Source organism: Coccidioides immitis (assembly GCF_000149335.2).
Source record: "Coccidioides immitis RS genomic scaffold supercont3.2, whole genome shotgun sequence".
Classification (NCBI taxonomy): domain Eukaryota; kingdom Fungi; phylum Ascomycota; class Eurotiomycetes; order Onygenales; family Onygenaceae; genus Coccidioides; species Coccidioides immitis.
Window position 1 is genome coordinate 5,088,431 of NW_004504309.1, and position 12,242 is coordinate 5,100,672.

Consider the following 12,242-nt stretch of genomic DNA (forward strand, 5'->3'; position numbering starts at 1 on the left):
ATTCTCCAAGGCCGATGACCGAAACGTAGTTAAAGACCAGAGTCTCCAACTCTACAGTATAGCATCACCGGCTTTGTTTCCTCTCCCTCGACAGGATGATATTTGCGGCATACCCGTGTAGACCGGGCGATGCCGCCAAAGCTTTAAATGAGCATCGAACCCTGGAATGACTGGTGCATTTTTGTCAGAACCACTCGACACGGGTAAATCCGTGGCGGCCGCCGTGGACTGGTCCACAAGGACCCAGATCTAAGCGCCGTGAGGCTCGTTCTGGACTGCCTTCCCAGAAACTCTATCCGGGCTGGGTCTATATCTATCAGCTTCGCTCTTCAACGGCACGGCGTAAACTGCCAATAAGCCCTGATTTCATCCCTCATAAAGCATTAACGCTTCAATATTAGGGCATATAAAGATGAAGCGGACGATGCTTTGTTTCACCAAAGCCGGAACGAGATTGCTACCCTTTCTTGCGAATCAAACGTCGCCACGGTGAGGTTTGGTGGCTGGGATGTTCTCTCGTTGGCGCGATCACCTTCATAGCTCCATCCTCAAGTCCCAGCCTCCCCCTCTCGCTAAGGAAAACTTCACCCAACCACCTCAAATAATACCTTTCAGAGGAGCCAGGGCCATGAAATGTGACGAGGTAATCATGGCTCTTGTCATTAATAATGGGCCTCCCCACTCGGGCTCTGCGAGTTTCTTTCTTTCCCCTGCGCTCCCTTCACTTCGCCTTTCTTTCACCCCCGCCGCCCATTGAATGAATGACCCAGAATGGTCTCCAGTGGAACTGCTACCTTGAAAACTGTTGACAGTAAGTTTGAAAGTATTCGCTCCTGGTTCTGTGTACTCGCAAAACATTCCAAAGAGCACACACAGCACTGTTTTTTGTGCTCGCTAACGGTGATTCGCGATGGCTCCAGGAAGCAGGCCGCAGTTGGTTCACACTCCCTCGCAGCAATCCGTTGCTGCGTCCTCTGATTACTATTCGTTGTCCGATGCCACTGTCAGCTCCGCACAAAGCAGGATCACGGTAGTTCGATACCAGACACCTCCGTCACGGACGATAACACCCGCGGAGAATATGATAAACAGTGCCCCGAGGGATCAAGCTGGCAGGCAGTCGGATCCTCAACTGGCCGGTTCCGCTTTTCGGGCTGGCGCACGAACAGATACAGCAACTCCCACACCGGGCGTCGATGATACTCCGTACATTCGTTTTGCAATCGATCAACTGACCCGCGATGAAGAACTGCGTGGTCAGGGTCGCCAGGGAACCATTGTCAGCACGGAAGACTATCCCATTGAACGAATCATCCCCGATGAAGGCTTAGGATATTATACACCTCCTTCAATACGGCGGGCGGATGAGCCAGAGGAGCCGGAACAGCCACAACAACCGCAACAGGAGCCCGAAAATCCTCCCCAACATGACCCGGCTGGTGAGCAAGATAGCATCCGTTTTCACGGCCAGTTCTAACAACTTTATTCTAGCATTTTTTATTCCAGTGGATCCCCCACAAGAAAGATATCAATATCCTCCGCTTACCGCTGCTCCGTGCATCCTCCGTCCATTGCTACTTTGCCCTCTCATCTTTTCATGTCTCTGTATGATTGCTGCACTGGTTTTCTGCAGCGTATGGTGCCAAAAGTACGACTGGTTATGGGAATATAACGGTTTCGGGGGTTCGAGGTATTTCGTTTTCGAATTTCTGCCCCAATTGCTGGCGATTTTGATCGTTATTTGCGTCTTTGTCGTTCAAGCCGCTGTCTATCGGGTGATCCCCTTCTCCATCATCGCTCGAACGATCAACCGGCAACGTGCCCTTCAGAACTTGCCCATGTTTCCACGGAACTTCCTCTTACCCGATCTGTCCCACTTCCAACATGGTGAACCATTGATTGGGGCTTGTCTTCTTGTTATCTGGGCGACGAACTTCATTACCGTTCCACTCCAGAGCTGCCTTTTCCAGCCAAAATGGTACGCTGGTGGCGGTGAGGCCGGGTTTAAATGGACCACCGTTCAGCCCATTGCCTGGTTGCTGGTCGCAGTATACGCGCTTCTTGCAGCAGCCCTTGTTGCAATAGCGCTCCGGTTTAACTTGGGAGTCACCGGACTACAGTGGGACCCGGTCTCCCTCGCCGATATCATTCCAATGATTCAGAAATCCAATATTTTGCATGACTTTGATCAGGCTGAAATCGCCGATAGAGTGGAAGAATTCCTTCCTCCGCGCCCGGTTCGTCTGGGATACTGGAAAACCTCAATGCGCCAGGAAATTTTCTACGCGATAGGAGAAGGAAATGCACCATTGCATCGCCTGCCAGAACGGAGCGAGGGTCGTAATGAAAAATCTCGCGCGAAAGAAATGGAAACCGAAGAGGTTGATGTAGAACGGCAGCGACTTAACGACAAAAACTCTTTCGAAAGAAACCTGCACTCTCCATTTATTCGATTCCGATGGGCTCCTTGGTTCCTGCGGGATACTTTTGTAGTAGCTTGGATCGTGATTGCGGTCGTCCTTCTCATCGCTTTCATGGTTGTTAGCTTCGTCAATCAACCCATACGGAATGGGTTCGCCCCTCTTCTTTCGACGGTTGTGTCATCCTCAGGTTTCTCTCCGTCTAATTTTCTTTACAGCTTTATTCCGGCGCTGATTGGAAACTTCTTTTTTCTGGCCTGGCAACCTCTGGATGTTTATTTCCGCGCTATCCAGCCTTTTGCATCTCTCTCCTCTCCCTCCGGAACCTCCGCTGAATCAAGCCTCCTCCTGGGCTATAATTCGTGCTTTCCTGTGGAGATCACTTTTGTTGCTCTGGCTAATCGTCACTACAAAGTCGCATACATCTCCTTTGTTGCGTTGGTGTCTCTAGCGATCCCAGTCCTTGCCGGCGGCATGTTCATGGCTGAATGGTACTCTGGGGAAAGCGAGCTCCGAGTTTCGACCCACCTACCCGCATTTTATGCCCTCATCGCATTTGTTATGCTCTACGCCCTGTCTTATTCCATCCTCTGGCCCCGCCGAAAGAGATATCTCCCGCATAAGCTCTCCACCTACACAGATCTGATCAGCTTTTTGTACCAAAGCCCCCTTCTCTCGGATAAAACGTTCCGTGAACCGAAGACCAAAGTAGATTTGGTCACTCGGACAATTGTCCCGCCCCCAGGAGAGGGCGGGACGGCGCTCTATGCCTTTGGAGTCTACCATGGGCTAGATGGCAAGGAACACCTAGGAATCGATAGGCTAAGACGTCCGGAAAGGGGTGAAATGTTGGTTTCTCCACCACCGGGTGGTCGACCATTTTCGATGTAGCGATATTTTCTTTCTGCATTTTCTGTTGCATCCATGGAGTCTAAATTTCGGAATGTTCGCGCATACAGTGGTGGCTCTTTGGGGTTTATTTGGTTTCTGTGAATTTTTTATGAATGCCTAATGATAATGATTGATGTCGATGAGATAGACCGACTATTCAGAAGCCTTACAAAAAACGAAAGTGAAATGAATATGAATACGAGAGGACGCATCTAGATGCCAGGCTTATGAAGTTTCCGAGATCGCTTCGTTTTCGTGATTGCTTCTATTTTTCCTTTTTCCTTTTTTTTTTTTTTAAAAAAAAAAAAAAAAAAAAAAAAAAAAAAAAACGCTCGTTTGCTCGCATACAAGCTTCCAAAGTCCTGGCTTAAGTTAACCACGAACGACCTGTGTATTTAAAACAGAAGATGTGTATAGATACGAAATTAGATATAATCAAAAATAGCTCGATTAAATCCACCAAGTAGAAAGTCAATAAAGAAATTTCCTCACTAGATTATGCAACCGACTCTGTCGTTTGTTTTTTCTCCTGCTATCACCTCGATTCCCCGCAGCGCTTGTACCTGAGCTCGACAATGAGCCCTCAAGAACATCACTACTATCCGGCGACAAGTCATTACCACTCCGGTCTTGGCTCGAGCTTGCTGCTTGTACATCTTGGGTGGGTTCGATATCGGAAGCTGGAGGTCTCCGTTTCTCCTCCCATTCAAAATTCGCGCTTTCACGGGGCGGTGCAAGGCCCAGATGGACAGATTCCAGAACTTCTCTCGCTTGCTTATGTATAAACGGATAGGAGCCATTGGTAGAATCCCTGAATTCGATTCGTTCGTTGGGAGTGACTGCAGGTGACAAGGGATTTGATGATCCTGGGCTCTGATCGCTTATCGTAGAGGTTGCCTGTAACGCGAAGCGAATCGTTTTTTCGTCGACATTGCCCTCGGAAGGGGTGTTTTTGACTTGCAAATACCCCGGAATAGCGGCTTTTTGGAGGCTGATTTCTTGTCCTGCATACGGGGATCTCCGGGGAAAGTCCTGATTTGATAATATATGCTCCCGATTCTTAGAACTGCCGGGCCTGTCAGTATTTGACGAATTTGATATATTGAAATATGCGACATTGCCTCGTTCTGCTGGTCTCCCCCTAGTCTGAGGCCCAATTTGCAAGAATCCTCCGTATCCCCCGGTCCTTTCAGGTCGTCCCCTACCGTTAGAACTAGAGCCCAAAACCCGTGGAGCGTCTTCCGTAGTCGCCATAGGTGCCGAGGGCATTTTGCGAATTGATAGCGGAGGGACCTGCATCGAATCTTGGCGCATAGGGAATTTTCCTTTGTGAAGCGCGCATGACGCTGGTAATGAAGTTTGGTGAGTATGGTGAGGATGGTTCGTGGAATCAATGCCCAGATGTTCATCGGGCTCATTTCTATTCGCTGTGAAGTTCGGCAACGTTTCATGAGAACCTAGTCTTTCTTGATGGCGAGTCTGGGGTGACATAGGTCGGGCTAAATTCAGCCTTACTGGCGAATGTAACCGATTCCCTGGTGCCGGTGATTCTGTGTGTCTCTGCCCTGGAATATCGTCCCAGGTATAATTAAACATCGTGTATGGACTATCCCCTGTATTGGGGCTCCTGTGGTAATTTCTTGCATTAACCTGTTTTCGCCGCGGCCGGGCTGTTCTAGCGCTATCTTCGGAGTCGTAGACGCTGTCCTCGGGCATGTGCCTATATTTTTCAATGATTGACGAAACAGAAGACGTTACGGCTGATGCGAGCGACTGCGATGCACTGTCATCTATTGACTCGTTGCCGATTGTCACCACGTCTAGATCAAGGTTTTGTATGTGAGACTGTGGAAACGGGGAATGAGAGGATATCACGGCATGATCGGTGACTTCTGGCGGGGGTCGTGGAAAGTGTTCCGAGTTCACTTGCATAGGGGGGTATCCATTCATATGAACTGGTGCGTGAGGACCCTCTAGAAGGGGGGGACCAGTCCTGGATCTCAGGTTTTCAACTGGGGTCGGAATCGTAGCACGAGTCCCAAGGCCACTTTCTAGTTTCTCAGGGCCAGCGTTATGGCTGTCGCGGGTGCGCTTGTGACGTCGACCTATCCGGAAGAGACCGACAAAAAGGCCGAAAACCATGAAAGCGGCGAGGATGATCAGGGCCACCAGAGCTGCAGAAACAGGCTCAGATTCTGTTCTGGCTAACACTGGGAAGGATCGCCTAGTCCTTTTGGCTTCGGGTGTAACATGCCCAAACAAGGGTCCGACGGGGAGAACAGCAATCATCATCCAAGTGCACTGGGGCTGTTGCTTTCTGATAAACCCTGAAATCCAGTATGCATGTTGCCATTGATATGAATGTGCCACAAGAAGAAAGAGACAGCTTGAAAGATGCTAGAAAGTGAAAGGAAAGGTGGTATCCAACAAAGCAAACGAATGCTAGATACTGTGGTGACCTTTGTGCAGAGATTTAGATGGGGAACTCCCAAATTTCATATGATATAAGCCCTTGAAGCCATCAATTCTAAGTGTGAATTGAACTTGGGACATGGCAAGTTAATGAAAAGAGTGAATGTAAACCTTTTTTGTTTGTAAAGTCAAGACTCCATCATCTGTGAAACATTCTGTTTTCTCAAGGTACTGTTATTTCCAGGATCGTCACGGCGGCAGTTCAATTCTAGCCCAAAGGTCAATAAGGCAATGGGGGGATTTGCGGGGGCAAGTTTGCATTGTCTCTATGTTAACACCAGTGCCTATTACGTACTGTTAGGATATTCGGCCCACCGGCGAATTTTGTCCGGGCATGCCTCAACCCCGAGCGATTGTGAAGATGTGCTTTTCCCAGAAGCTATGACCTTGCCGCGGGTAGAAGGATAGGGGTAAAGACAATGTTATTTTATAGCATGGTGTGGTAGTTGTTTTTTGAAGGTGACGTACTTTCGATAAGATTTCCTCGTCCGCTGGGCCTTAAATCATCGAGTAAAACGTCAATACTCCTTCACAGACATGGGTTTTATGTGGCAACAGTATGCACAGGCCGCTCTGGCTGCAGTTAGTGTTCAATGCGAGCCTGCAAATGATCTGATGAACCGCAACTTTGAAGTTTCTGGAATAGAGGATTCGTTCTTCGAAAATTGGGCTTTTACTCCTTGACCCTGGGCCGTAGTACGCTAGTGAGAGTGTAATAGGGACGATAACGTAGCACACAGGTAACCATTATGGCCACAGAGGATGGCTCGTCGCAACTGGGCCAGCAATCGACCCGGACGGGGCGTTGTGACATAGAGCTAGGGATTGAGAGACGATGATCCGCGATTGTAGTGGGCGAGAAGTGACAAAAAAACGAGTTACTTTCTGCCAAAAACCAGAAAGCCACAAGGGCCTTCAAACTATTTCTCAGGGAAGTTGGACAATTTGTGAGTATCATGGCTGAGAGATGTGTCTGTCCACAGCCGCAATAGGCTGGGGTGAAGTCGTCGCAGATTAGGATGTGAATTTCGCAATTATGCAATTGTTTCTTCCAGGTCTCACTCGGCACATGCTTCAGTGGCAAGCACTGGCATTCATCCCAGCTGCAATGATGAAGAGGACCGAGCCCTTCTATTGTGCAATTGGTGATTAAGACCCATGGCAATTTGATGAATGTTTCTTGACCTTGTTGATCGATTCGGAGTGGATTATTTATTATCCAGACAACACAAGTTATAACAACCTCCTCCCCTTGTTCACTGGATGTAACTAAATTACTTCTCCAGGTGGCTGATATATACAAGTGTAATGGATGTATGTATGTACATACAACAAGCTAAACAACTGGACGAGCCATTGGCATCTGGGTTCTTCTCCATCCGAATCTGCATCCGGCAAAACCCGAGTTCAAGGCGCCCTTGACAGTCTCGATGAAGTTGCCGTTGGCATACGCTTGGCTGGCGTCCCACAACATCACGCCGCCGAAGCTGGAGAACTTCCTGGAGTACTTGACAATTTCTGCGAGCTTTGATGCGTCCACGTACCCAGACCCGGCAGCTCTCTGATTTGCCGGGGCGCCGACGATGACCTTCACCTTTTTGTTCTTTGACACGGTCTTGGCCCACTCGTTCCATTCGCCCAGGTTAAAGGATTTTTGCTCTTCTTGTCCAGGCTCGAAGGTGTTCAAACCGCAAAAATTGTTGTAAAACTGGACGAAAACAGCGTCAAAATCGACTTTACCTTCGAGCATCTCCTTGTTATACAGATCTGGGTAAGGGCATTGCGGTGCAACCGTTAAGAAATACTTCTTGGAAGCATCGGCCGCCATCAAGCTCCGCAGCCGGTTCGCAAAGGGCACCATGTTGCGGACGGTCGCCTCAAAGTCGAGATCGAAGCCATCCACGGTAGCATCTCCAAATGGGCGCGGCCTTGATGAATTCTTCTGAGGTCCAAATGTTTCCCAAATCAGGTTCGCACCCGCAATGGCTTCCTCTTCCGATCCAAACCCCCCTTCACTATACGTCGCCCCTCCAATGGATAGAATAATGGTTTTCCCTTTGCCTTGGCACTTGGTAATGTCCGCTCTGGGTCGAACCTATGTCAGCCCTGAAACAAATCTGCTTGCGAATTTCAATTTCACGATGGATTTTGGCTTACCCAATCTGGGGGCAATTTAGCAAGTCCGTGCCGGGGAAAGTTGTACAGTTGTCGCCCTGGTTGGCAAAATTGACTTGAGGTGCACCACCAATTCCATTGATCACTGTCACGAAGGCGAGCTGGAATACCTGAAAGTGGAATCTGTAAGTATGGGAATAGTACGCAGATCGAAACCTTTTCATTTCATACGTCAATGTTCGTGTCTATTTGATGCATTCCTTAGTTCTCTTGCTGACATGCTGATCATTTGTCACTGAATTACGGATATGATCACCCACTTTCACAATAGTAACCCAGGGGTTGTTGCGTTAGATTGCCAGAGCCTTGGTTATAGGAGTTCTGTCCTACACGGTACTGCCTTAGCAAATGTCCTTCGAAAGCTGATGTCCTGGTGGATGTCGGTGACTACACACCCCAGTAAACAGCGAGGTTGCTTGCTGAATCGGTGTCGAGGCGGGCATATGCAGCGTTGAAGAGCCCTATCACGGGTAGAAGGGCAGTTCGGAGACAATACATGTTCTATCAGAATTCATAAATTGTCCTTTTGATTAGCATCGCCCTAAGGGGGGAGGTATTGATTCCATGCATAACATCTTCCAAAGGTGAAGGAAGGAATAGGAGCCCCCTTTATATTCCTCTGGCCCCGGGCTTTTTGTATCTTGCGCATGGCGGATTCTCCAGTCCTCACGCCCAAAGATGCCTGGGAACATGCCAACTGTCGTAGTGGGACGGCATGCACGCGGCCATCGCGAGGATGGTCATCCTGAAACGGTATCTCAAACAGCCGGAGAGATTTTGACGTTGTTTCACGCCCAAGCAATTTCATCATTAGAATCTCCTGTCACGAGGGAGGATGGACTAATGGAATGTGACCGTACGGTATGTGGCCAGCTTCTCATCATGAGAAAACGATGAGTTCAAAGGGATAATCCATCTGAAATCCATGGAGGGTCATCGATGCAGCGTGGAGGGTTGCAGAGGCGAGTTTTATCGTGCTGTTTCCATCCAGCATGCATTCCCGGACCTCCCACCTCAAGATCTGAGATCTCAGAATGGTGCAGAGCTGGAGCTGACCCTCCAAAATCTGGATAGCCTGCCGAAGATCAAAAGAGATCTTCATACTAGAAGGGCATGAGTGTAGATAAAAGGCGTCGTCACGTCCATGGTGGTGGGTGTGGTTGTTGAGAAAATAAACTGTGCAGGTTCCGACGGAGGTCAGGTTTCACGTTTCATGTTCATCCCACGAATCAAAACATGATTTTTTAGGTTTTTTATGGCCCGGCCATGAGGAGAAAATAGGTGTAATTGCATTTTGTAGGAATTTTAAGGCCCTGTGATGCTGTCAGAGCGGACGAGGATGATCTGCAGCATCATGCGTAACCAGCGATCACCCTCACTACAGCAGAGAAACTAGACTAGGTGGCAACCAGAATGCAGTCCTTATACAACCAGGGTTGGATAAAACTGCGGGTGAATGGATCGGAGCGCACATGGAATTTCCCTCGGATCTGGTGTCACCGGTTCGATATTACGTGGAGCCCCTTGGTCCAAGCAAAGGGAAGAAACGGCTCTACTGTAGAGCAAGATTTAAAGACGTGACAAACAAATCCTCGTAAGATCTTGCTTTATTTAGCGGTTCAACTATGTACACATATTTGAGAAATTCCTGTAACGAAAGGTCAGGAGTTCACTGTCTGTTCCCGATCTACTTGGGACCATATTTACAAATCGAAACAAAAGCCAAACCGTGCCAGCGTTTTAACAGTTGACGTAGATAGCTGGGAGGAAATATTAGTATTAAAACTTTAAATTGAAATTGGACGTGGTCTGCGACTTAGGCTTACCGTTTGCAAAGAGGGAATACGTGTCTGCGTTGAGGAGGGCCTGCTCAGGACTAAGTTTTCTGATGCCGTCGTATCCGTACGCATGATCCCGACAGTAAGGATCATAGACACCAGGGTTGTGGGTGAACTCATGGAGGCAAGTAGTAGCCTGGTCTTGCGCGTGGCATTCATCGCTGATTACTGGCAGGTCGTAGTAAATTGGGCAGTTGACGACGACGTTAAGAGATGGGAGGGTGTACGCAATGGTGTTTGGTGTACACTGATTACCGCGATCGTTGCAGAAGTAGCGGGTCGCGCCGCTATCGGTTGAGGATGATTCCTGAGCAACAGCATTGAGTCGGGCAACAATAGTCTCAACAGTCTGTGCATCAGACTTCATGAAGTACTCCTCAACCTTCCGGGTATTATTCTGAGCGGCCTGCGCTGCAGCTCTTGAAAGCTGAGCAGAGTACTCGAGTGCCTTCAAAAGAGTCTCCCTTTGTTCCCCTCTGCAAGCACTCTCCACTCTGGTGCGTGCACTAATCGGATTGATTGCCTTGGAGACTGTGGCGGCAAGGGCACCGTCAATGTCAAGGTCAAGTTTGTTGGACTTGAAAGCGACAGCTCCAGCAATCGTGGTTCCATCGCCTTCCGCAAATGGGATGGCGCCCTGGGAGAAAACAGTATAGGCGCCACCACTGGCTAGATCAGCGGTAGAGGCGATATCAAATTCCCTTTCAACAGTCTGACCAGGACTGAGGGAAACAAAAAGGCTCGGCTCGAGGTTCTTCATGAGGACACGCCGCAGCATACCTTCAAATTTCACGGGTTGGCCTGGCAAGTACATCGGAGTCAGTTAGGTTTTGAAGGAAACATGATTGAGATTAGCAATACCGTCCTTGAAGACACCAGCCTTCTGGATTGGGCCGTCGTCGAAGAAATTGTTATATTTCAGCAACTTCAACTGACGGTCGGCCTTGTTGGTAATAACCGCCTTGATGCGGGTGTTACCAATAGCACTGAGTTGAACATCAAGCTCCGACCCAGTCGCCTGGGGAATGGTAAGAGAGAGGACCGGGTTTGCTAGGGCCGCCAGGGCCGCCACAATCGAGGGAAACAACATAACGAATTGAGGAGCAAAGTGTGAATAGGGGAAATTATCAGCCGGGGTACGCCAAGCAGAGTTTGATTCACCTAAAGGGCTGCTTGCTTTCTAGGGCAAACGACAGGAATGAAAAGTGATAAGCCTTCTTGGTGGTCGGAAGGGTTATATGTTCGTTCAGCATGATGCTTCGGCTCGTAATTCCTCCATCGGCCGACGTGACCATCACCGTTAGCCGCCGAAAACAATGATTCTTCATGGATTTCCAGGGTTGCATCACCGTTGATTTTAGTTGCCAAGGGATACCGATCAACATAAACGCCGTGTTCTGCTCGAGACTTATTCCCGGGGGGTTGGGACGAGGATAATATTCCCTTGTGGTGCCGGGTAAAAGCTAAAAGGAATGGCCACCAGCTATGAGAGCATCGACGGCAGCTGCCAGTGCACCGGCCATAGCTGATGCATGCGAGAGTGCCAAGTCTAGACGGATATGCTCGATAATCATTGTAGAGAAAGGACGAAAGAAAATATCGCTGCGTAACGCCGGTAATTTGGTTGCTCACGTACTGTCTCGACCGACAAGCCTGCTAGAGTTTCTATCGGGTAGTTGTGCCGAAGCTGACGTGAGAGCAGCGTATCTTAATTCCAACCCGGCTTCGAGTAAGGTCCCAAATGCGGAGCGAAGTATGTACATCCTATGGCTGAGCACACAGTGTATATGTATATATATGTATAGATTTTGTGTCTATACATCCAGCACATACGGATACCATGCAGTCCACGCACCTGGACAAATGGTCGAGCGGGAAAAAACCGAAGCCTTCTTTAAAGTGGTGGCTCCCCTTCAGCACCGAATCACCGACGACATTATCAGGCCGGCTGAGGCGGAAGGTTACCACGAGAAGAATAAACAAAAGTCGGCGATCAAAATGGCGACGCTAAGGTTTCAAGGCGTCTAATCTTGCTGATCTGCTTCAGAGATCGACACACCAGAAACGCGTGGAGACGGCGCAAAGAGGGCTTTGAAGTTGTAAGGGAAAAGGTCGCCCCTGGATCCCTGCCGTGAGGAAGCGAATGACAGGGATCTCATCCTCATCTTGGCCCGGCTCTGGCTGGGGTTTCATTGATTGATCTCCGATGCAGGCTTGGACAGTTTTTAATGAGCACCGGTGATTCAATCGAAGCAGGCGGCTTTGTTCCGTATGCTTCTAGAAAACGATACCAACTCTGCATGCCAGGGCTTTAGACAGCCAGTTTATGAACAGATCTTCGGAACTGCCCGCTCTTAGTAAAGCTTGTTTTCTTTCAGGAGTGGCCATCTGGAGAAATCTGCGCAGGCACAGACGTCTTCGTTCTGCCGTAGATAGAACCGTCCGG

The 12,242-nt window shown here is 49.0% G+C and overlaps 5 protein-coding genes across 5 annotated transcripts; 2 read left to right on the forward strand and 3 right to left on the reverse strand.

The window, feature by feature from the left end:
* Positions 1-381: 381 nt before the first annotated feature.
* CIMG_07346 (uncharacterized protein) lies at positions 382-3,518 on the forward strand. The gene is made up of 3 exons (XM_001243449.2): positions 382-811; positions 921-1,439; positions 1,492-3,518. The coding sequence occupies exons 1-3, from the start codon at positions 772-774 to the stop codon at positions 3,309-3,311; spliced, it is 2,379 nt and encodes a 792-aa protein (XP_001243450.1). The 5' UTR covers positions 382-771; the 3' UTR covers positions 3,312-3,518.
* A 74-nt stretch (positions 3,519-3,592) lies between these two features.
* CIMG_07347 (uncharacterized protein) lies at positions 3,593-6,853 on the reverse strand. Its single transcript, XM_001243450.2, has one exon. The coding sequence runs from the start codon at positions 5,601-5,603 to the stop codon at positions 3,783-3,785; it is 1,821 nt and encodes a 606-aa protein (XP_001243451.1). The 5' UTR covers positions 5,604-6,853; the 3' UTR covers positions 3,593-3,782.
* A 119-nt stretch (positions 6,854-6,972) lies between these two features.
* CIMG_07348 (chitinase 4) lies at positions 6,973-9,160 on the reverse strand. Its single transcript, XM_001243451.2, has 5 exons — positions 8,354-9,160; positions 8,219-8,284; positions 8,130-8,143; positions 7,941-8,068; positions 6,973-7,867 (listed from the first exon to the last, which is right to left on the reverse strand). The coding sequence occupies exons 1-5, from the start codon at positions 8,454-8,456 to the stop codon at positions 7,120-7,122; spliced, it is 1,059 nt and encodes a 352-aa protein (XP_001243452.2). The 5' UTR covers positions 8,457-9,160; the 3' UTR covers positions 6,973-7,119.
* A 372-nt stretch (positions 9,161-9,532) lies between these two features.
* On the reverse strand, positions 9,533-11,609 carry CIMG_07349 (metalloproteinase 8). The gene is made up of 3 exons (XM_001243452.2): positions 10,658-11,609; positions 9,785-10,597; positions 9,533-9,718 (listed from the first exon to the last, which is right to left on the reverse strand). Exons 1-3 carry the CDS (start codon positions 10,884-10,886, stop codon positions 9,699-9,701), a joined length of 1,062 nt encoding a protein of 353 aa, XP_001243453.1. The 5' UTR covers positions 10,887-11,609; the 3' UTR covers positions 9,533-9,698.
* On the forward strand, positions 11,282-11,824 carry CIMG_07350 (uncharacterized protein; the record flags this gene model as incomplete). Its single annotated transcript, XM_001243453.2, has 2 exons — positions 11,282-11,549; positions 11,643-11,824. The coding sequence occupies 2 exons, from the start codon at positions 11,282-11,284 to the stop codon at positions 11,822-11,824; spliced, it is 450 nt and encodes a 149-aa protein (XP_001243454.2).
* Between the last annotated feature and the right edge of the window lie 418 nt (positions 11,825-12,242).